At 43.6% G+C, this 25340-nt stretch overlaps 1 protein-coding gene across 1 annotated transcript in view; it reads left to right on the forward strand.

The window, feature by feature from the left end:
• Positions 1 to 25340, forward strand: part of LOC121534011 (regulatory-associated protein of mTOR) — a gene marked incomplete at both ends in the record, with an annotated part of 87362 nt that overhangs the window by 52755 nt on the left and 9267 nt on the right. The window contains 6 exons of the mRNA XM_045219229.1: positions 112 to 187; positions 4909 to 5010; positions 19236 to 19319; positions 19826 to 19936; positions 21086 to 21160; positions 21453 to 21518. Coding sequence (XP_045075164.1) covers positions 112 to 187; positions 4909 to 5010; positions 19236 to 19319; positions 19826 to 19936; positions 21086 to 21160; positions 21453 to 21518 — 514 coding nt within the window. The remainder of the gene's footprint in view (positions 1 to 111; positions 188 to 4908; positions 5011 to 19235; positions 19320 to 19825; positions 19937 to 21085; positions 21161 to 21452; positions 21519 to 25340) is intronic.

Genomic DNA, 25340 nt, shown 5'->3' on the forward strand with positions numbered 1-25340 from the left:
TGGATCAAAACCTCAATGCTGCCCTCTCCAGGACCGTGTGTGTGTTGGACATTTGGGTTGTTGATGTCTAACGTGTGTGTGTGTGTGTGTGTATGCATCGTTCCTCTACAGGCAGGCGTGGGACCTGGCTGTGGACATCTGTCTCTCTCAGCTGCCCACCATCATTGAGGAGGGCACCGCCTTCAGGGTAAGTGGTTTCTTTCCTCCATTTATCAGTGCGGGTTCCTCTTAACTTTGTGAGTTAGTCATGGCATGTGTTTGTCTATGTCAGGGGTCTCAAACTCATTTTGCCCATTGTCCAAATTCAGTCTTCTCCAAGGTCCAGCAGGGCCACACTGCAAATTGTCTTCATACACAATACTTTTTTCCCCTTCATTTGAATAGCCCTGTGGCGTTAAGATAAATTGCCCTGTGTGAATCACATTTTTATTTCTAAAGCCCTTTTTACATCAGCAGATGTCACAAAGTGCTATACAGAAACCCAGCCTAAAATCCTAAACAGCAAGCAATACAGATGTAGAAGCACGGTGGCTAGGAAAAACTCCCTAGGAAGAAACCTAGAGAGGAACCAGGCTCTGAGGGGTGGCCGGGTGGAGATTATAAAAGTACATGGCCATTAAGGCCAGATTTTTCTCCAAGATGTTCAAACGTTCATAGATGACCAGCAGGGTCAAATCATAATCACAGTGGTTGTAGAGGTTGCAACTGGTCAGTACATCAGGAGTAAATGTCAGTTGGCTTTTCATAGCCGGGCATTTAGAGGTTGAAATAGCAGGTGCGGTAGAGAGAGAGGGAGTTGAAAACAGCAGGTCCAGGACAAGGTAGCACGTCCGGTGAACAGGTCAGGGTTCCATAGACGCAGGCAGAGAAGTGGAAACTGGAGCAGCAGCACGACCAGGTGGACTGGGGATGCTGTGGATGATATTTCTGTGTGTTTGACACCTCACTGATAAATAACCCCACTAGCTGATGAATCGGCTGTCTGTCACTTCGGGTTGACTAGTCTTGACTACACACTTCAGTTCTTCTTTCACTTTCATTCTATTTACCATGGTAACTGTAACCCTGTCACTTCTATGAGTTACAATACCATTTTATTTACACTGATTCATCACAAACACTCTCCCCGCCCCAGTCAGTGTATCACTCTATTACCCCTCTGACCCAGTGGATGCAGGGGTGAAATGTCAGGCCTAATACCTCGCGTGTCACTGAGTCAATAGAGGTGATAGTAGCTTTAGTCAACATATCACTCCATTCTGTTAAACCCCTCTGGTGCTACTTGTCAAGTGCAACTCAACTCAATCATTCATTATAAGATATTTTCAACACAAGCACTTGAAGGTTTTCCGCTGTGATAGTCGGTGATAACGCATCACCGTTGGGGTTAGTTTGGGTGGTATGAATGGGATAGTACAATACATGCTGCCCTGCCATATACCGTCTTCCTCTGTGCTTTTCAACAAAAATATAGAATAAAATACAGATGTATTATATACCCAGAGATTGACATTTAGATAGTCAGTCATAAATGATGCATTGTTGCAGCTCCCTATAGAAATAGCATAGTCAGCCTGTCCAGACGAGCTACAAAAGTCTAGCATCCCGTTATGGTGTAATAATCCACTGCAATTTTAATATTGAATTCCTAATCTCTCTGGCGAAAAACCCTGGGCTTGGGCCTGGGGCTGGCAGGGGAATAAAACTTGATTGTGACGACATAAGATTATTACCAGGGCTTGTGTAAGGGCTCCTTAAGCTATCTACTGTCATCTTCTGAACTCCCCATCTCTCTTTTCCTCACTCTATCTATGCCATCTTTACTTGAACTCCGTCCCTCTATCTATTTTTCACTCTCCCTCGAACTCTTACTCCAGGGGTGTCAAACATACGGCCCATGGCAAGAAACATTTCAGTGCAGCCGCCCGGACCCCGGTGAAGACCGAATGCGGCCCGCAGGCAAAATTAGTTACCCCTGTCTTACTCCCTCCCTCCCTTCCTCCATTTTTATTATTCCCTCTTTCACTTGTCTCTCTCTTCTTCCATCTCAACTCAAAAGTAATTTCAGAAACCATATCAAGCAGAGAGCAATGCACTCCCAGTGCAAAAGTTTGTATGGAAAAAGTTGAATGAATCTCTACAGAGCGTGACTCCCTCCCTCTGAGTCTGCAGTCCTATCAGTTCTCCACCTGGCCTGTTTTTATTTTATATTTAACCTTTATTTTATCTAGGCAAGTCGGTTAAGAACAAATTCTTATTTACAATGACGGCCTACCCCGGCCAAACCCGAACGACGCTTGGCCAATTGTGCGCCGCCCTATGGGACACCTGTTGAGGTGTGCATCTCCTCCATCACTCTTCTGAGAGAATATCCCTCCCCCTCTTCCCTCTCTCTCTCGCTCTCCATTCTCTTCCCTCTTTTCCTTCACCCCTGCATGCTTAATGGAACTATAATTGACCCACCTGGGTCCGCTACAAATGTTCCTCTCTCTCCCCCTCTGTCTTTTGAGAGATGAGACTCGTTCACCCTCTATCTCGCTCTCTCTCTCTCTCTCCAGAGTTCAGAGAAACCCTCTGAACTCTGTCTGTAGTTTGTGTGTGTGTTCGCTCCTCTTGTGTGAGTGTGTGTGTGTGTGTGAGAGCATAGCGGTTATGCTTTGCTTTATCTTGGCCAGGTCGCAGTTGTAAATGAGAACTTGTTCTCAACTGGCTTACCTGGTTAAATAAAGGTGAAATAAAAAAATAGCGGTTATGGTTTGGTTATTCACAAATTAATTTCCTCAACCAGTGCTAATATTTCCCCCTCTGCAGCGAGAGAGAGTCTCTGTTGTAATTGCCCCTGCTATATTAATGGGATGATGATGATGATGATGATGATGAAACTGGTCATGGAACAGTTAATAGCGGCAGACACATTATCATGACACCTCTGCTCTATGTGGGTCTGAAGGGAAGCAGGTAACAGAGGGGGTGGTACATAATGAAGGGACACGCGTTCACACACACACTACTGCAGCTAGTCAAGGCTACAATGGAGGCTTCCTTATGTAAGGCTGTTATGTAATAGGCAGATTGGTGTAAGAATTTACTCTGTTCAGTTGGTCGGGATGTTTGTGTGTGTGTGCCTGTGTGTGTGTGTGTGAGACAGAGAGGATGTGTGTTGCATTAAAGTTTCATGACTACTGTTTATTACAGATTGTATTAAGATTAGTGGATGCATGTTGCATTGTAGACATCGACGTGCTGAGTTGCTGTGCACATGCTTATATAACTTACATATAAAACCAAAATATATAAACATTGTTACAAAACTCATTGAACTCATTCTACAATGAGATGTATGGTAATGTGTGTGCAGTTCATTACCGATGCATTAAGCCTAATTTGTGTGTGTGAGAGAAGGGTGTGCTAGATCAGTATGAAAATGTATGCACTCTAACTGTAAGTCGCTCTGGATAAGAGCGTCTGCTAAATGACTAAAATGTAAAATGTAAATCTAACTATGAAATGGATAATGCTGTTGTGTATTTGAGAGGTCACAGCTGTGTTTGTATGCAGGTCAAGATACACTACATGACCAAAAGTATGTGGACACCTGCTCGTCAAACATCTAATTCCAAAATCATGGGAATTAATATGGAGTTGGTCCCCCCTTTGCTGCTATAACGGTCTCCACTTTTCTGGGAAGGCTTTCCACTAGAGGTTGGAACATTGCTGCAGGGACTTGCTTCCATTCAGCCACAAGAGCATTAGTTAGATCGGGCATTGATGTTGGGCGATTAGGCCTGGCTCGCAGTCAGCGTTCCAATTCATCCCAAAGGTGTTCGATGGGGTTGAGGACAGGGCTCTGTGCAGGCCACTCAAGTTCTTCCACACAGATCTCGACAAACCATTTCTGTATGGACCTCGCTTTGTGTACGGGGGCATTGTCATGCTGAAACAGGCAAGGGCCTCCACAAACTGTTGCCACAAAGTTGGAAGCACAGAATTGTCTAGAATGTCATTGTATGCTGTAGCGTTAACATTTCCCTTCACTGGAACTAAGAAGCCTAGCCTGAACCATGAAAAATAGCCCCATACTATTATTCCCCCTCCACCTAACTTTACAGTTGGCACTATGTACTGGTGCAGGCAGCGTTCTCCTGGCATCCGCCAAACCCAGATTCGTCTGTTGGAGTGCCATATGGTGAAGCGTGATTCATCACTCCAGAGAACACGTTTCCACTGCTCCAGAGTCCAATGGCGGCAAGCTTTACGCTACTCCAGCCGACGCTTGGTATTGCGCATGGTGATCTTAGGCTTGTGTGCGGCTGATCGGCCATGGTAACCCATTTCATGAAGCTCCGACAAACAGTTATTGTGCTGACGTTGCTTTCAGAGGCAGTTTGAAACTCGCTAGTGAGTGTTGCAACAGAGGACAGACGATTTTTATGCGCTACACGCTTCAGCACTCGGTGGTCATGTTCTGTTAGCTTGTGTGGCCTACCACTTTGCGGCTGAGCCGTTGTTGCTCCTAGACGTTTCCACTTCACAATAACAGCACTTACAGTTGACCGGGCCAGCTCTAACAGGGCAGAAATGTGAGGAACTGACTTGTTGGAAAGGTGGCATCCTATGACGGTGCCACATTTGTAAGTCACTGAGCTCTTCAGTAAGGCCATTCTACTGCCATCGTTTGTCTATGGAGATTGCATGGCTGTGTGCTCGATTTTATACACCTGTCAGCCATGGATGTGGCTGAAATAGCTGAATCCACTCATTTGAAAGGGTGTCCACATACTTTTGTATATATATATAGTGTATGTACTCTGTGTGAGTGAGCCTAGTATCAATGTACTGTATGTATTTAGATGTATATTCATCATTGATTTATTAAAACGATTGTGTGTGTGTGTTTCCCCCCAACAGCACAGTCCATTCTTTGCGGAGCAGCTGACAGCGTTCCAGGTGTGGCTGACCATGGGAGTGGAGAACAGGAACCCCCCAGAACAGCTCCCCATCGTACTGCAGGTATACACACACATCCATACACCCACACACCAACGGGCGTAAAATATCTACCCTCCCCGAAAAACATCTGTTTCAGTTTTCTGAGTATTTCCCTTTAAATCGCCATAGAAACGGCCCCTCTCAACGTTGATTGACCGGGGTTCGAGGAATAGAAAGCCACGGATCTGGAGATGAAAATGACAAGGGTATCAAGTTGAATTTGATTGGTCCAAAGTGCGGAAACGCCTCCTAATCTTACAACCTCCCAACGCCGAAATATGGAAGAGATACAACCCAGACCGGTGTGACCTAAACTAGCTACGGTCCCAACAAACTAACGTTCTTATTTAATCAATATGTATATTAAGGTTATAATATTGTAGAGAACAATCTGATTAATTGTATGTGATTCGTAATGACATAGGCTAAAGAGAACTAGGTTTAGACTAGGGCTGTCAAACGATAATTAATTGCAAATAATCGCATTAAATACTGTAGTTAATCGCGATTAATCACAGATTTTTTTATTTGCTCAAATTTGGTGCTTAATAAAGAGTTTTATTATTTTTATTTATTTAAGCTGTGTATTGAGTTGTAGGTGTGTAGGGACTGAAACACAAACAATATTCTGTATCAGAATACAACATTCCTGTAATTATGCTCCCAGTAAGCCTACTCCCTCATAAATTTTCTTGAAGTTCACACACTCACACACACACACACACACACACACACACACACACAGTTAAAGCTTTAGCCATTCCAAATTATTGTTCTCCTAATTACTGATTGGAGGGTTAATTACAGGAATGTTGTATTCTGATACAGAATATTTTTTGTTTCAGTCCCTATAAGAAAAAAGAACTGTCTCTATGGATACAAAGAGCATAAACCTGTCCAACAATGTCATGAATTCCACAGAACATAAACCTGTGACCATACACTTCAGTCGTCCTCCTATTTCTTTCACTGAGCCAGTTGCTAAGACAAACAAGCCTGTTGACATTTTGAGATGATAAAGCTGCTCTCTTCTTCTGTACGATACGCCCAGAGAGTGAAAACAACCTCTCAGGTCTGGAAAGGCACTTCAGGTCCTTAAATCTTGGGTCGTGCTGTGGCCATGTGAGGTTGGTGTTTTCCTTGCGTTTCCCCAGGTCTGTTGTGAATGTCAGCTTGAATCTTACCACGTAAGCAGGGTCATCATCGGAGTACTCCATCACCCAAAGGAGATGGCACAGAGCAGGCAACACCACTGAGCAGGAAATGTACTTCTCTCCTCCCAGAAATTCAGTCAATTAACTGCAGAGGAAGATAATTCAAAATCACTTCAGTCAATTATTAGAAACTTGTTATACACAGTCACATTCCCTCACTCACACACACATACTCTCACACACACATTTTACACTCTCTCACACACTTCACAATCGTATTATAACACTAATAGTGTGATAAAGAAGATGACCTGCAGGGCTCCAGTAGTGCCTCCAGTTTCTGCAGTTTCTCCAGTTCAGCTGGGCCAGAGCATCTCTATGGTTGTTGGTTTCTGTGGACATGCTTTACCATTTCCAGAGTGGAATTTCATCTTGTTGTGACATCTTGTGTCAGTGACTCCTTTTGCACATTTACAAATTGCAGTTGTCCTAGCTCTGCAGCGTTTGGTGGGCTGTGTTTGAAATGCCCCCCCCGGCATTTGGCTAGGGCATTGTCTAACCCCCTGTTCTGTATGGACACTGTAATGGACCTTTGGAGACTGTGCGCGGTGCAGGGCAGGTGTTCAAAAGGAAGTTGTATCGCAGTTGCAATCATGTTCCGTGCACAGTGTGGTAACTTTGTTGTCAATGTTCCACTGCTTTACTACAACCATGAAATGTTTGGCACACGTTTCAGTATAGTGCATCTTTTCTGTCTTCATTACGGCCAGAGCGTGTGAATGCAGTTTAAAGTTTTCATCGATGTGATTCGCAGTAACCCCAAGGTACTTGTGCTTACTCACCAAAGTCCAGTGGTCTCCCGTGAGAGCAACAGCCGTTGCATGTTTCAACTCCGCTTTCGTAGCCCTCTCGCTTTCATACAGCTTGTGTATTGTTGTAACGACGGTGGCTCTCGAGGGTAACTAATACCCTTGAGTTGTTCGTTGCGATCCGAATGATATCCCGCAAGCCTTCGTCCTCCACAATGTGGACTGCAAGCTGTAGCTATCCACTTGGCTATTGCTTGTGTTAGCTTGCTGCTCTTCGTCTTGTCCATAGGCCTCCCACGCGCACACTCTTCTAGCTTAGCCTGCAGAAAGATGTCCTCCATTGCTACTAGCAACGTTACTTGTATTGCTGGCGTCAGCGGTGTGTTTCGCTTGTAAATTATAAGTAACTTCGGTGATAAACAAATTCAGCCTTGCAGTAGATGCAAACTACTTAGGTTTTATCCAGAGAGCCATCTGGGAGGGATTTGAAATTGAATTTGCCATTTAAAAGCCCCTTACTAGCATTCTCCATCATTCAGTAATACAAGTAGCTAGCTAGAAAAGTGGTTGTCAAACTAGCGCATCAGCTGCGGGTGCTTGAATTTGAACGATGGATGGTTCACGAGGTCAAACTAAGAAAATGCGTTAATGACGTCAAAAAAATTAACGGCATTAAATAATCAAACAAATCAAATGTTATTTGCCACATGCGCCGAATACAACAGTGAAATACTTGCTTACAAGCCCTTAACCAACAATGCAGTGTTAAGTAAAAAATTGATAAGTAAAAAAAATAAAAAAATAGCAGCAGTGAAATAAAATAACAGTAGGGAGGCTATATACAGGGGGTACCGGTACAGATACAATGTGCGGGGGCACCAGTTAGTCGAGGTAATTGAGGTAATATGTACATGTGGGTAGAGTTAAAGTGATTATGCATAAATAATAAACAGAGTAGCAGCAGCATAAAAGAGGGGGGTGGGGGGAGGGGGGCAATGCAAATAGTCTGGGTAGCTGTTCAGGAGTCTAATGGCTTGGGGGTAGAAGCTGTTAAGAAGCCTTTTGGACTTCGACTTGGCGCTCCAGTACCGCTTGCCGTGCGGGAGCAGAGAGAACAGACTATGACTAGGGTGGCTGGAGTCTTTGACCATTTTTAGGGCCTTCCTCTGACACCGCCTGGTATAGAGGTCCTGGATGGCAGGAAGCTTGGCCCCAGTGATGTACTGGGCCGTACGTACTACCCTCTGTAGTGCCTTGTGGTCGGAGGCCGAGCAGTTGCCATGCCAGGCGGTGATGCAACCAGTCAGGATGCTCTCGATGGTGCTGCTGTATAACTTTTTTAGGATCTGAGGACCCATGCCAAATCTTTTCAGTAACGCGTTATTAATGTGTTAACTTTACAGCCCTAGTTTAGACATTAATTTAGTAGCACCCTCTTGAATGTAGCCGTATTTCAATACATTCTAGTGAATGCCCTATATCATGCTGAATGTATGTTCATGTCATTGTCACCAATCAACTGCATTACACTCAAACATTATTTGAATTTAGATGCTAACGAATGCTAATCATAAGTTACTGCATCTGATGGTTAGCTAGCATGCTAGCTAGCCTGACTTCTACATCCAAAATAAGTGTTTGCAACAATAACAGTCAAGTTTAATCTTAAACAACAGTCCAAACAACATGTAGGCCTGTTGGAACACAACATTTATTTTGAAATTTACAGGCAAATCACTACGGAATCCTAGTCTCATGAATAAAGCCTGTATCTTTGGTCCTTACATTAGCAGTGCTAAGTAGATAACCCAGCTGCATCTGAAATATTGTTTTCAACAATAACAACTACATGCACCCTTAGCGACTGTCCAAGCAACTATCAAACAAAACTGTAGGCCTTTTGGAACTAGTAAAAAGTATGACGTTTACAAGTAATCGACTATGAAAATCATTTACAAAATAGCCTCCAACACTCTACTCAGCAAATTGGATGTTGTCTATCACAGTGCCATCCGTTTTGTCTCCAAAGCCCCATATAATACCCACCACTGTGACCTGTACGCTCTTGTTGGCTGGTCCTCACTACATATTCGTCGCCAAACCCACTGGCTCCAGGCCATCTATAAATCACTGCTAGGCAAATCCCCGCCTTATCTTAGCTCATTGGTCACCATAGCAACACCCACCCGTAGTCTGCGCTCCAGCGGGTATATCTCACTGGTCATCCCCAAAGCCAACACCTCCTTTGGCCGCAATTCCTTCCAGTTCTCTGCTGCCAATGACTGGAACAAACTGCAAAAATCTCTGAAGCTGGAGACGCTTATCTCCCTCACTAACTTTAGGCATCAGTTGTCAGAGCACCTTACCGATCACTGCACCTGTACACAGCCCATCTGAAATTAGCCCGCCCAACTACCTCATTCCTAAATTGTTATTTATTTTGCTCATCTGTACCCCAGTATCTCTATTTGCACATCATCTCTTGCACATCATTCCAGTGTTAATACTAAATTGTAATTATTTTGCACTATAGCCTATTTTATTGCCTTACCTCCATAACTTGCTAAATTTGCACACTGTATATTAATTGTATTTCTGTTGTATTTTTTTGATTTTTGTTTTGTTTTACCCCATATGTAACTCTGTGTTGTTGTTTTTATCGCACTGCTATGCTTTATCTTGGCCAGGTCGCAGTTGTAAATGAGAACTTGTTCTCAACTGGTTTACCTGGTTAAATAAAGGTGAAATAAAAATAAAATAAATAAAAAATATAGGCTATTGGAAACAATGCAATGGAGGTGCAACTTCGTCGGTGATGGTGGGAGTGGTTTTGCCGAATGGAATCGGAGTTTGAGCCTTGAACAACAAAAATGTTGGCATAAGCTGACTAAATGTCATTATAACAAGAGCAACATAGCAGGAAGTTCCAATATGATCAGAAAACAACAGACTGGTTATATAGAAAGCTGAAAATGACTGGCCATAATTAATTTTAATAGTCATCTCAGAGATCCTACTTGAAAACATCACAGAGAAGCAATTTTAATTTTGCTCATCACTAAAAAGGAAATATACATGAAGTCATAAAGATACACTAAAACTGTGTAGGACATCAATAAATACTTCATAATAGGGGTGTAACGATACACGTATTCGTACCAAACTGTTCGGTACGGGGACCTTGGTTCGGTCCGCACTGTGAACCCGAATTAATACATTAAAAAAATATATACAGTACCAGTCAAATGTTTGGACACACCTACTGATTCAAGGTTTTTCTTAATTTTTACTATTTTCTACATTGTAGAATAATAGTGAAGACATCAAAACTATGAAATAACACATATGGAATCATGTGGTAACCCAAAAAGTTTTAAACAAATCAAAATATATTTGAGATTTGCGCACTCTTGGCATTCTCTCAACCAGCTTCATGAGGAATGCTTTTCCAGCAGTCTTGAAGGAGTTCCCACATATGCTGAGCACTTGTTGGCTGCTTTTCCTTCACTCTGCGGTCCAACTCATCCCAAACCATCTCAATTGGGTTGAGGAGAGGTGATTGTGGAGGCCAGGTCATCTGATGCAGCACTCCATCACTCCCCTTCTTGGTCAGATAGCCCTTACACTGCCTGGAGGTGTGTTTTGGGTCATTGTCCTATTGAAAAACAAATGATAGTCCCACTAAGCGCAAACCAGATGGGTTGGCGTATCGCTGCAGAATGCTGTGGTAGCCATGCTGGATAAGTGTGCATTGAAATCTAAATACATCACAGACAGTTTCACCAGCAAAGCACCATCACACCTCATCCTCCATGCTTCACGGTGGGGACCACACATGCGGAGATCATCTGTTCACCTACTATGCGTCTCACAAACACACGGTGGTTGGAACCAAAAATCTCAAATTTGGACTCATCAGACCAAAGGACAGATTTCCACCGGTCTAATGTCCATTGCTCGTGTTTCTTGGCCCAAGCAAGTCTCTTCTTATTATTGGTGTCCTTTAGTAGTGGTTTCTTTGCAGCAATTCGACCATGAAGGCCTGATTCATGCAGTCTCCTCTGAACAGTTGATGTTGAGATGTGTCTGTTACTTGAACTCTGTGAAGCATTTATTTGGGCTGCAATTTCTGAGGCTGGTAACTCTAATGAAGTTATCCTCTGCAGCAGAGGTAACGCTGGGTCTTCCTTTTCTGTGTCGGTCCTCATGAGAGCCAGTTTCATCAAAGCACTTGATGGTTTTTGCACTGCACTTGAAATTTTTTTTTTTTTAAGTTCTTGAAATGTTCCGTATTGACTGACCTTCATGTCTTAAAGTAATGATGGACTGTCGTTTCTCTTTGCTTATTTGAGCTATTCTTGCCATAATATGGACTTGGTCTTTTACCAAATAGGGCTATCTTCTGTATACCACCCCTACCTTGTCACAACACAACTGATTCTCTCAAACGCATTAAGAAGGAAAGAAATTCCACAAATGAACTTTTAACAAGGCACTCCTGTTAATTGAAATGCATTCCAGGTGACTACCTCATGAATCTGGTTGAGCGAATGCCAAGAGTGTGCAAAGCTGTCATCAAGGCAAAGGGTGGCTACTTTGAAGAATCTCAAAAAACACTTTTTTATTACTACATGATTCCATATGTGTTATTTCATAGTTTTGATGTCTTCACTATTATTCTACAATGTAGAAAATAGTAAAAATAAAGAAAAACCCTGGAATGAGTAGGTGTGTCCAAATGTTTGACTGGTACTGTGTGTGTGTATATATATATATATATATATATACACAGTGGGGGAAAAAAGTATTTAGTCAGCCACCAATTGTGCAAGTTCTCCCACTTAAAAAGATGAGAGATTTTTTTTAATTTGCAAATTATGGTGGAAAATAAGTATTTGGTCACCTACAAACAAGCAAGATTTCTGGCTCTCACAGACCTGTAACTTCTTCTTTAATAGGCTCCTCTGTCCTCCACTCGTTACCTGTATTAATGGCACCTGTTTGAACTTGTTATCAGTATAAAAGACACCTGTCCACAACCTCAAACAGTCACACTCCAAACTCCACTATGGCCAAGACCAAAGAGCTATAAAAGGACACCAGAAACAAAATTGTAGACCTGCACCAGGCTGGGAAGACTGAATCTGCAATAGGTAAGCAGCTTGGTTTGAAGAAATCAACTGTGGGAGCAATTATTAGGAAATGGAAGACATACAAGACCACTGATAATCTCCCTTGATCTGGGGCTCCACGCAAGATCTCACCCCGTGGGGTCAAAATGATCACAAGAACGGTGAGCAAAAATCCCAGAACCACACGGGGGGACCTAGTGAATGACCTGCAGAGAGCTGGGACCAAAGTAACAAAGCCTACCATCAGTAACACACTACGCCACCAGGGACTCAAATCCTGCAGTGCCAGACGTGTCCCCCTGCTTAAGCCAGTACATGTCCAGGCCCGTCTGAAGTTTGCTAGAGTGCATTTGGATGATCCAGAAGAGGATTGGGAGAATGTCATATGGTCAGATGAAACCAAAATATAACTTTTTGGTAAAAACTCAACTCGTTGTGTTTGGAGGACAAAGAATGCTGAGTTGCATCCAAAGAACACCATACCTACTGTGAAGCATGGGGTGGAAACATCATGCTTTGGGGCTGTTTTTCTGCAAAGGGACCAGGACGACTGATCCGTGTAAAGGAAAGAATGAATTGGGCCATGTATCGTGAGATTTTGAGTGAAAACCTCCTTCCATCAGCAAGGGCATTGAAGATGAAACGTGGCTGGGTCTTTCAGCATGACAATGATCCCAAACACACCGCCCGGGCAACGAAGGAGTGGCTTCGTAAGAAGCATTTCAAGGTCCTGGAGTGGCCTAGCCTGTCTCCAGATCTCAACCCCATAGAAAATCTTTGGAGGGAGTTGAAAGTCCGTGTTGCCCAGCGACAGCCCCAAAACATCACTGCTCTAGAGGAGATCTGCATGGAGGAATGGGCCAAAATACCAGCAACAGTGTGTGAAAACGTTGTGAAGACTTACAGAAAACGTTTGACCTGTGTCATTGCCAACAAAGGGTATATAACAAAGTATTGAGAAACTTTTGTTATTGACCAAATACTTATTTTCCACCATAATTTGCAAATAAATTCATTAAAAATCCTACAATGTGATTCTCTGGATTTTTTTCCCTCAATTTGTCTGTCATAGTTGACGTGTACCTATGATGAAAATTACAGGCCTCTCTCATCTTTTTAAGTGGGAGAACTTGCACAATTGGTGGCTGACTAAATACTTTTTTTCCCCACTGTATGTCTCCCGAGTGGTGCAGTGGTCTAAGGCACTGCATCGCAGTGCTAGCTGTGCCACTAGAGATCCTGGTTCGAATCCAGGCTCTGTCGTAGCCGGCCGCGACCGGGAGACCCATGGGGCGGCACACAATTGGCCCAGCGTCGTCCAGGGTAGGGGAGGGAATGGCCGGCAGGGGATGTAGCTCAGTTGGTAGAGCATGGCGTTTGCAACGCCAGGGTTGTGGGTTCGATAAAAATAATGTATGTGCTAACTGTAAGTCGCTCTGGATAAGAGCGTCTGCTAAATGACTAAAATGTAAATGTAAAATGTATATATAGGAAAAAAACTCTAGGCCTCTTGAGTAAATCAGAGCTGAAAAACATTTCAGGCTATTCCGTTAAAACAACTAGAGCCTATTTGCACGTTGTAATCAATCAATTTTATTTTATATAGCCCTTCTTACATCAGCTAATATCTCGAAGTGCTGTACAGAAACCCAGCCTAAAACCCCAAACAGCTAGTAATGCAGGTGTAGAAGCACGGTGGCTAGGAAAAACTCCCTAGAAAGGCGAAAGCCTAGGAACCAGGCTATGAGGGGTGGCCAGTCCTCTTCTGGCTGTGCCGGGTGGAGATTATAACAGAACCATGCCAAGATGTTCAAAAATGTTCATAAGTGACAAGCATGGTCAAATAATAATCAGGAATAAATCTCAGTTGGCTTTTCATAGCCGATCATTAAGAGTTGAAAACAGCAGGTCTGGGACAGGTAGGGGTTCCATAACCGCAGGCAGAACAGTTGAAACTGGAATAGCAGCAAGGCCAGGCGGACTGGGGACAGCAAGGAGTCACCACGGACAGTAGTCCCGGACGTATGGTCCTAGGGCTCAGGTCTCTCAGTTGGCTTTTCATAGCCGATCATTAAAGAGTTGAAAACAGCAGGTCTGGGACAGGTAGGGGTTTCGTGAGCCGCAGGCAGAACAGTTGAAACTGGAATAGCAGCAAGGCCAGGCGGACTGGGGACAGCAAGGTGTCAGCATGCCCGGTAGTCCTGACGTATGGTCCTAGGGCTCAGGTTCTCAGAGAGAAAGAGAGAACGAGAGAATTAGAGAGAGCATACTTAAATTCACACAGGACACTGGATAAGACAGGAGAAGTACTCCAGGTATAACCAACTAACCCCAGCCCCCGACACATAAACTACTGCAGCATAAATACTGGAGGCTGAGACAGGAGCGGTCCGGAGACACTGTGGCCCCATCCGAAGAAACCCCGGACAGGGCCAAACAGGAAGGATATAACCCCACCCACTCCGCCAAAGCACAGCCCCCGCACCACTAGAGGGATATCCCCAACCACCAACTTACAATCCTGAGACAAGGCCGAGTATAGCCCACAGAGGTCTCCACCACAGCACAAACCAAGGGGGGGGCGCCAACCCAGACAGGAAGATCACGTCAGTAACTCAACCCACTCAAGTGACGCACCCCTCCCAGGGACGGCATGAAAGAGCACCAGCAAGCCAGTGACTCAGCCCCTGCAACAGGGTTAGAGGCAGAGAACCCCAGTGGAGAGGGGAACCGGCCCGGCAGAGACAGCAAGGGCTGTTCGTTGCTCCAGCCTTTCCGCTCACCTTCACACTCCTGGGCCAGACTACACTCAATCATATGACCTACTGAAGAGATAAGTCTTCAGTAAAGACTTAAAGGTTGAGACCGAGTCTGCGTCTCTCACATGGGTAGGCAGACTGTTCCATAAAAATGGAGATCTATAGGAGAAAGCCCTGCCTCCCGCTGTTTGCTTAGAAATTCTAGGGACAATTAGGAGGCCCGCGTCTTGTGACCGTAGCGTACGTATTGGTATGTACGGCAGGACCAACTCGGAAAGATAGGTAGGAGCAAGCCCATGTAACGCTTTATAGGTTAACAGTAAAACCTTGAAATCAGCCCTTGCCTTAACAGGAAGCCAGTGTAGGGAAGCTAGCACTGGAGTAATATGATCAAATTTCTTGGTTCTAGTCAGGATTCTAGCAGCCGTATTTAGCACTAACTGAAGTTTATTTAGTGCTTTATCCGGGTAGCCGGAAAATAGAGCATTGCAGTAGTCTAACCTAGAAGTAACAAATGCATGGATTAATTTTTTCTGCATCATTTTGGACAGAAAATTTCTGATTTTTGCAATGTTACGTAGATGGAAAAAAGCTGTCCTTGAAACAGTCTTGATATGTTCGCCAAAAGAGAGATCAGGGTCAAGAGTAACACCGAGGTCCTTCACAGTTTTATTTGAGACGACTTTACAACCATCTAGATGAATTGTCAGATTTAACAGAAGATCTCTTTGTTTCTTGGGACCTAGAACAAGCATCTCTGTTTTGTCCGAGTTTAAAAGTAAAAAGTTTTCAGCCATCCACTTCCTTATGTCTGAAACACAGGCTTCTAGCGAGGGCAATTTTGGGGCTTCACCATGTTTCATTGAAATGTACAGCTGTGTGTCATCCGCATAGCAGTGAAAGTTAACATTATGTTTTCGAATAACATCCCCAAGAGGTAAAATATATAGTGAAAACAATAGTGGTCCTAAAACGGAACCTTGAGGAACACCGAAATGTACAGTTGATTTGTCGGAGGACAGACCATTCACAGAGACAAACTGATATCTTTCCGACAGGTAGGATCTAAACCAGGCCAGAACTTGTCCGTGTAGACCAATTTGGGTTTCCAGTCTCTCCAAAAGAATGTGGTGATCGATGGTGTCAAAGGCAGCACTAAGGTCTAGTAGCACGAGGACCGATGCAGAGCCTCGGTCTGACGCCATTAAAAGGTCATTTACCACCTTCACAAGTGCAGTCTCAGTGCTATGATGGGGTCTAAAACCAGACTGAAGCATTTCGTATACATTGTTTGTCTTCAGAAAGGCAGTGAGTTGCTGTCGCAACAGCTTTTTCTAAAATTTTTGAGAGGAATGGAAGATTCGATATAGGCCGATAGTTTTTTATATTTTCCGGGTCAAGGTTTGGCTTTTTCAAGAGAGGCTTTATCACTGCCACTTTTAGTGAGTTTGGTACACATCCGGTGGATAGAGAGCTGTTTATTATGTTCAACATAGGAGGGCCAAGCACAGGAAGCAGCTCCTTCAGCAGTTTAGTAGGAATAGGATCCAGTATGCAGCTTGAAGGTTTAGAGGCCATGATTATTTTCATCATTGTGTCAAGAGATATAGTACTAAAACACTTAAGTGTCTCTCCCGATCCCAGGCCCTCGCAGAGCTGTGCAGATCCAGGACAGCTAAGCCCTGGAGGAATACGCAGATTCAAAGAGGAGTCCGTAATTTGCTTTCTAATGGTCATGATCTTTTCCTCAAAGAAGTTCATGAATTTATCACTGCTGAAGTGAAAGCCATCCTCTCTTGGGGAATGCTGCTTTTTAGTTAGCTTTGCAACAGTATCAAAAAGAAATTTTGGATTGTTCTTATTTTCCTCAATTAAGTTGGAAAAGTAGGATGATCGAGCAGCAGTGAGGGCTCTTCGGTACTGCACGGTACTGTCTTTCCAAGCTAGTCGGAAGACTTCCAGTTTGGTGTGGCGCCATTTCCGTTCCAATTTCCTGGAAGCTTGCTTCAAAGCTCGGGTATTTTCTGTATACCAGGGAGCTAGTTTCTTATGACAAATGTTTTTCGTTTTTAGGGTGCAACTGCATCTAGGGTATTGCGCAAGGTTAAATTGAGTTCCTCAGTTAAGTGGTTAACTGATTTTTGTCCTCTGACGTCCTTGGGTAGGCAGAAGGAGTCTGGAAGGGCATCAATGAATTTTTGTGTTGTTTGAGAATTTATAGCACGACTTTTGATGCTCCTTGGTTGGGGTCTGAGCAGATTATTTGTTGCGATTGCAACAATTCTAATCTTAATTGGCGCATTTCAACCTGTCCTTTTGTGAGGCGCAGCCGGGATCTAGTTCTGTACGATGGCGAGTGGTGGGGTCGATAATCCAGGAGGATTCTCCATCATCGTTTAAATCTCATTTTTGGAACATTTTTCGTCTTCCCCAGTAATTCCCCTATATGTATATAGCAGCGGCACACCGCCGCTTCTAAATCGTGGCCACTGCAAAAAAATAAATAATAATAACATTCAAAATGTTTAAAGTGGCTTGGCGGAATTGCCCTTTAAAATGTCAAGCAGTTGTGTGCTCTCTGTCAGCCTGGCTGTGTTAAATCATGGCCTGCTCTCTAACTGCACAAATAAGGATTTTATCTGCCTCGCTAGCGCCTTCATGCACCCCCTCTCTCTTTCTCTCTCGCTCTCTCTCTGGTTCTCGCTGCTCTTTCTCTCTCTCATCACCCTGTCCCTCCCCCCTTTATGTCAGGCTATGTTTTCTTTAAAGTGTCACTTCACAGCAGCAGTAGCCATGTGTTGTTGTGCTGGCCTAGTCCCTCTGCTGTACGGCTCCATGCTGTACTCTGCATGGTCATTTCCCCCTGACTCAGCAGAGCTGTGAGCTGCAGCCTTCCCTCACACGTCCACTGGGGACAGAAAGGAAAATAAAAACCAAGAGATTGTCTGCTGGAACCATAGGGGAGGGATAGTGTGGAGGGGTTTTCTTTTTTGACGGGTGGGAGTGGAGATGGTGTGTTTTGTGGGCGTGCACATGTAGAGCATTGTGCACACCCACGTAAGCTCTTACACACACCCACGTAAGAACAGACAATCTTACGTTGATCTCTAATATATAACGCTATGTCATTGCGTTCTCAGAGATTGCATGTGATTGTGTGTAATCCATTGATGAGGAGCTTTGGGAAAATAAGTAAAAGAGAGGAGGAGGGGTCAGAAAGAGATAAAGCCTCTTGATGTCGTCATAGTAACATACTTCCCATCTAGACTTCCCATTTGAAACAAAAGGATTGGGAAAGATGATTGTGATGTCCTACGACTGCCATCTCAGACGGGTTGGCGTTCTAGGAGACACACTCTCACAAAGCCCATTCAATCATTATGACAGTATAGTGAATCAGTGGGTGGCTGCAGATTGAACATCTGTACCAGTTGATTCACTCCCTGATGTCTTGTAACACGTGTTACTGATGATCACCCACACACTATGACAGGATAGTGAAAGAGCATATTACTCTGTTAACTTTAGTCGTGTGTGTGTGCGCGTGCCCGCTGATGATGCTGATTAGTCACTGTCACTTGTGTCTCAGCGTTTGGGACAAGATTGATGAGCGACTTTGCTATTCTGTGTGTGTCATTAGTGTCTGTTTTATCATACCATCATTCAGAAGTATACCTTTTCAGCCCTCCGTTTCCAACTGCTCTTAAATCGCTGAATATTCCTCCTCTTGTATAACAGACAGACCACAAATTCCCAGGCTCTCCTTTCCCACGCGTTCCCCTGTAGGGTTGAGGGGTAACCCTGGCACGGTCCAACCCCGGTCTCCTCCTGCGTTCGCTCACGGTCGCTGGGTTGAGGTCACACTGCTCTAATAATACACACAACTATGATAGAAATAGCAGCGTGTGTGTGGGTTGGTTGGGGGGGTGGGCTGTGTGGAATCCGCTTCCCCCCCCCCCCCGCGCGCCCTCTCGCACACAGCACGGCACACAGTCGCATGGGGACACGCCAACGTCCGGCCCTGGTGGTGCTGACGTGCCAAAAACACACACAATCTGTTAACATAATGCCCCACCCACATACAGTACACACACATGCACACAAATGCAATGTCATATACCGAATGGGAAATCACCCATACACATGTATTCATATGCTCACCTCATTACACACAGACCTCTTATGCAAAAGCGGTATGTACACCTGAAGCAGTCAAGACACACACACACACACAGAGAGAGAGAGACAAACAATCGCCAGTGCCAGCATATTGGTGAGTGGTGTGAGCCACCTGTTCCACCTCTCCCACTCTCCTCCTTTGGCTCGCAGTGCCACTAAATACATTGAACAAACCACAGTATTGACCTCTGCCCCCTCCCTGGTCTCTTTCAGGTCCTCTTGAGTCAGGTGCACAGGCTGAGAGCGCTGGACCTGCTCGGCCGCTTCCTGGACCTGGGGCCCTGGGCCGTCAGTCTGGTGAGAAACTAGACAGCATTCTTGTCTACCAATACACAAACACATAGCCAAATACAAGTTTAGCTAGCACAGATAGTGTCTGTAAAATGTATATAGGTTCAGAACTTTGTGAAACATCACAGCACAGTTGAAAATATGTCAAATAGAAATCAAAACTGGATGGTCTTCTGAGATAAATGGGAGGGGTTGAGGGTAGTTGAAGGATGGGACTAAAACACAAAAGATAACTAATGTAAAATATACTGTGTCCGTAAAATGTATATAGTATGTATAATTTAGAAGCCTAAGTGGTGTTGTCCATTAGTTTACTCCAATTAGGGGAGGGGTGGTAGGGTTAGGGGAAAATAATAAAGGAATAATATATTATTAAATATATAGACATACATTTAGGGCCTTAGGGGCCTCTTAGTCTTTTCATTTTGAAGCAGGTGTTGCAATACGCAATAGGTGTTGCTAGAAACACATAATACTTAAAGCCAGTTATGATTTCTCTTGTGTGTGTTCAGGCCCTCTCAGTGGGGATCTTCCCCTATGTGTTGAAGCTGCTACAGAGCTCTGCCCGGGAGCTCCGACCCCTACTGGTCTTCATCTGGGCTAAGATCCTGGCTGTGGACAGCGTGAGTAGTAACACACGCGCGCGCACACACACACACACACACACACACACACACTATCACATGAATACAACACACACACACACTCACTGTACACCATTACAATAACCAAACCATACCAGACTCCTACCATCATAGCAAGCAACATTTAAATTGTTGCACTTTATTTGTCTATATAGGAACAGTCAAGTTGTACCTATAATTTACACTGGAGGCTATCACATGGAGTAGCTCTAATGAGTGAAGCTATACAGAGACATGATTGCCATAAAGTCAATAACAGCCCCAGATAAAAGCAGAAAATATGTCTATCTGAACCCATTCAGTCAGTTAATGTCAGTCAATCAGTTTAATATCAGTTGACGTTAATGTAGACTAATCATCATCAGGAGATTGAGTTGTGCTACTTATTTTAGTGAATCCTCAACCAACTTAAGTATTTAGCTAGCTATTGGATATCAATATTGGGTAATGTTCATAGAGGCCATAAGTATGTGATAGCCCTTTTTGCACATTTTAGCTGTTTAATAAAATGGTTTTGGTTTTTGCCCTAGCACTACACAGCTGATTCAAATAATCAACTAATCATCTAGCTTTGATAATTTTAATCAGCAATGTAGTGTTAGGGGAAAAACCCAAAATGTGCACCCCTTGGGGTCCCGAGGACCAAGTTTGGGAAACACTGTCCTAAGGTAGTAGGACAGTCTGTAGTATTATAGTGATTCCTTTGCATCCAGACCCACGAGTAGTCATCACAGTGTTAGTTAATGGTTAAGAATAATCAAATGACTTTGAAATGAAAGGACAGGAAGAAAAGTCATTTTTCTCTGTCAGTTTAGTAGTGTGACTCAGGTATTGAGTTGCATTATTCAATAATGTCTAGGCTATGTCTTTAACCTTGTTTATAAATATTATATTGAGTAGTTGCATATTTGAAACATTTCCTCAAGGAGCACAATAAAGCCATCTACCTAAATAGAGGAAATAAGAGTTATTTAGGCTGAGTTGATTCTACTGTAAGTGAAGTGTGTGTGAGTCATGGGTTTTGTTCACCACTCGTGTAGTAACAGCAGATTAATGACGAAGACTGTGACAAAGACTGACTTACTGGAACTGAGGTTTTGAAGATTGTTTCTCTCTCTCTCTCTCTAGTCATGTCAGGCAGACCTGGTGAAGGACAACGGACACAAGTACTTCCTGTCTGTCCTGGCCGACCCCTACATGCCTGTGAGTATCCACCAATCAGAGCATGAGAAAACCGAGGCAATCATGGGTGCGACACAAATGTTACCCTTAACCATAGATCTAGGATCAGATTGCCCTCCAATCCTAACCTTTTCCATTAAAGTTGAAAAAATATCTGACCCTGTATCAGTGGTTAGTGACAACTTCTACCTACTCAAACATGTTGTGTTCTATGATCCATAGCTCACAGTTATGAATGAGGTGTTGGTGAACTGAGTTGATACATGGCAGTTGCCTGCCATGTTAAAACCTTTTCTTGTGTTTTCTGTTTCAGGCTGAGCACCGCACCATGGCTGTCTTTATCCTGGCTGTGATTGTCAACAGCTACACCACAGGCCAGGTGTGTGTGTGCGCGTGTGTCTGCGTACATACTGTGTGGGTGTCTTGAGAGAGAAAGGGCACACAGGAGAGATGTTAGGGGAGAGTGTGGTAAATTATTCGATAAAGAAATCACTTTAAAGATGATGCTATTATAAAGCAAGCCCCACATTGATTAACCTCTACGGGATCGGTGTCCCGGGAAGGTTTAGCTAACGTGCGCTAATGTGATTAGCATGACTGTTGTAAGAAACAGCAAACTTTCCAAGACATAGACATGTCTTATATGGGCAGAAAGCTGAAATTCTTGTTAATCTAACTGCACTGTCCAATTTACAGTAGCTATTAGAGTGAAAAAAGACCATGCTATTGTTTGAGGAGAGTGCACAGCAACAAAAAACGTATCAAGGCAACTGGTTTGCTACATTCACCTCTGAAGTTAAATAATGTACTTGCATTCAGTAATCTTGCTCTGATTTGTCATCCTAAGGGTCCCAGAAATAAAATGTAGCATAGTTTTGTTTGATAAAATCCATTTTTATATTCAAAAGTAGGAACTGGGTTCTACAGTTTGAACCCCTGCTGTCTCTGGCTCCACACCCACCCTGCCCGGCCATCTAGATGTGTGAAAGTTAGTGTATAAGCTAATGATCCATCATGTATGACATTCCTGGGAGTGTGTAAACTTACATTTTGTATTACCATATCATTTTTGTATGTTCTCTATAGTTACAGTGGGGGGAAAAAGTATTTAGTCGGCCACCAATTGTGCAAGTTCTCCCACTTAAAAAGATGAGAGAGGCCTGTAATTTTCATCATAGGTACACGTCAACTATGACAGACAAAATTATTTTTAAAAATCCAGAAAATCACATTGTAGGATTTTTTATGAATTTATTTGCAAATTATGGTGGAAAATAAGTATTTGGTCAATAACAAAAGTTTCTCAATACTTTATTATATACCCTTTGTTGGCAATGACACAGGTCAAACGTTTTCTATAAGTCTTCACAAGGTTTTCACACACTGTTGCTGGTATTTTGGCCCATTCCTCCATGCAGATCTCCTCTAGAGCAGTGATGTTTTTGGGGGCTGTCGCTGGGCAACACGGACTTTCAACTCCCTCCAAAGATTTTCTATGGGGGTTGAGATCTGGAGACTGGCTAGGCCACTCCAGGACCTTGAAATGCTTCTTACGAAGCCACTCCTTCGTTGCCCGGGCGGTGTGTTTGGGATCATTGTCATGCTGAAAGACCCAGCCACGTTTCATCTTCAATGCCTTTGCTGATGGAAGGAGGTTTTCACTCAAAATCTCAACGATACATGGCCCCATTCATTCTTTCCTTTACACGGATCAGTCGTCCTGGTCCCTTTTCAGAAAAACAGCCCCAAAGCATGATGTTTCCACCCCCATGCTTCACAGTAGGTATGGTGTTCTTTGGATGCAACTCAGCATTCTTTGTCCTCCAAACACGACGAGTTGAGTTTTTACCAAAAAGTTCTATTTTGGTTTCATCTGACCATATGACATTCTCCCAATCCTCTTCTGGATCATCCAAATGCACTCTAGCAAACTTCAGACGGGCCTGGACATGTACTGGCTTAAGCAGGGGGACACGTCTGGCACTGCAGGATTTGAGTCCCTGGCGGCGTAGTGTGTTGCTGATGGTAGGCTTTGTTACTTTGGTCCCAGCTCTCTGCAGGTCATTCACTATGTCCCCCCGTGTGGTTCTGGGATTTTTGCTCACCGTTCTTGTGATCATTTTGACCCCACGGGGTGAGATCTTGCGTGGAGCCCCAGATCGAGGGAGATTATCAGTGGTCTTGTATGTCTTCCATTTCCTAATAATTGCTCCCACAGTTGATTTCTTCAAACCAAGCTGCTTATCTATTGCAGATTCAGTCTTCCCAGCCTGGTGCAGGTCTACAATTTTGTTTCTGGTGTCCTTTGACAGCTCTTTGGTCTTGGCCATAGTGGAGTTTGGAGTGTGACTGTTTGAGGTTGTGGACAGGTGTCTTTTATACTGATAACAAGTTCAAACAGGTGCCATTAATACAGGTAACAAGTGGAGGACAGAGGAGCCTTAAAGAAGAAGTTACAGGTCTGTGAGAGCCAGAAATCTTGCTTGTTTGTAGGTGACCAAATACTTATTTTCCACCATAATTTGCAAATAAATTCATAAAAAATCCTACAATGTGATTTTCTGGATTTTTTTCCCTCAATTTGTCTGTCATAGTTAACGTGTACCTATGATGAAAATTACAGGCCTCTCTCATCTTTTTAAGTGGGAGAACTTGCACAATTGGTGGCTGACTAAATACTTTTTTCCCCCACTGTATGTACTTGAAAATGTGTCAATTGACCAATTCGGCACATTTGGACAGACTTGATACAAAATAGTCCAGTATTGCACTGATTCACTGGATCAATCTGAAACTTCTGGATCAATCTGCACACACACTACTAAATCTAAATTGCGCCTAAATTGCAATATTATATTGTGGCCTTTCTCTTGCATTTCAAAGATGATGGAACAAAAAACAACAATAGAAAACGCATGTTTTTTTGTTTGTATGATCTTTTACCAGATCTAATGTGTTATATTCTCCTACATTAATTTCACATTTCCACAAACTTCAAAGTGTTTCCTTTCAAATGGTATCAAGAATATGCATATCCTTGCTTCAGGTCCTGAGCTACAGGCAGTTCGATTTGGGTATGTCATTTTAGGCGAAAATTTTGAAAAAAGTGTCCGATCCTTAAGAGGTTAAAAGCCCTTCAGCAGACACACTTCTGAATTCTCCCCAACTCTCAGTAGAGGAGAAAATAAGTCATATTTTCAACGTCCTCACTTTCTGCTCTCGCTCTCTCTCCTGACAACACTTTGTCATGGCAACTGTCACCATATACACCTCATTTATTTCCAGAAACCGCTCCAGACCGTTTTTTGTGACTCTTATGTGTCGTATTGCGGTGATGTAGCTGCTTATTGAGTCTGTCATAGATCCACATAGCCTTACAAACCCCCCTCTCTCGCTCTCTTTGTCGGTCTCTGTCGGTTTGTCTCTTTGTCTCTCTTTCTCTCTGTCGGTCTCTTTGTCTGTCTGTCTATCTACTGGTATCTATCTTTCCATCTATTCATCTTGCTCTTCATACCATCCCCCCTCTCTCTCTCTCTCTCTCTCTCGCTCGCTCTCGCTCGCTCTCTCTCTCTCTTGCTCGCTCTCTCTCTCTCTTGCTCGCTCTCTCTCTTTCTCTCTCTCTCTCTCTTGCTCTATCTTTCTCTCTCTCTCTCTCTCTCTCTGTCTCTCTCTCTCTCTGTCTCTCTCTCTCTCTGTCTCTCTCTCTCTCGCCCTCTCTCTCTCTCTCTCGCCCTCTCTCTCTCTCTCTCTCTCTCTCTCTCGCCCTCTCTCTCTGTTTACTTAATGTTCTCCTTCTACCATTGGCTCTGTGTTAATAATAGATGAGCTCCAACATTACAAAGACGTGCCGCTCGTTCGACGTTCTCGCCTCCTTGTATTTATACCTCTCTGCCTTCCATTCAACTAGCACTTCATCATTACTTCAGTTTGTTGGACTGGTTGGAACATGTGGTCTAAGCTTCAGGGGTTAGGAGTGATGGTACTCCTACTGGTGGGGTTCAGCTACGGTATGATCAAGTTAAAACATTCTTTCAACTTGTACACAAATCCCTGAACTGCTCTAGTAGTCTGATGGAGGATAGTTTGATACTGCCACAATGCAGAGAGTCTGCCAAAATAGGTATAGGCTTTCAAATAGTGGCTTTTCATAGCCACAAGAACCAATACAACCCCACATAAATGATGACAAACACTTAACTGT

This window comes from Coregonus clupeaformis, unplaced genomic scaffold (assembly GCF_020615455.1).
Source record: "Coregonus clupeaformis isolate EN_2021a unplaced genomic scaffold, ASM2061545v1 scaf2165, whole genome shotgun sequence".
Lineage (NCBI taxonomy): Eukaryota > Metazoa > Chordata > Actinopteri > Salmoniformes > Salmonidae > Coregonus > Coregonus clupeaformis.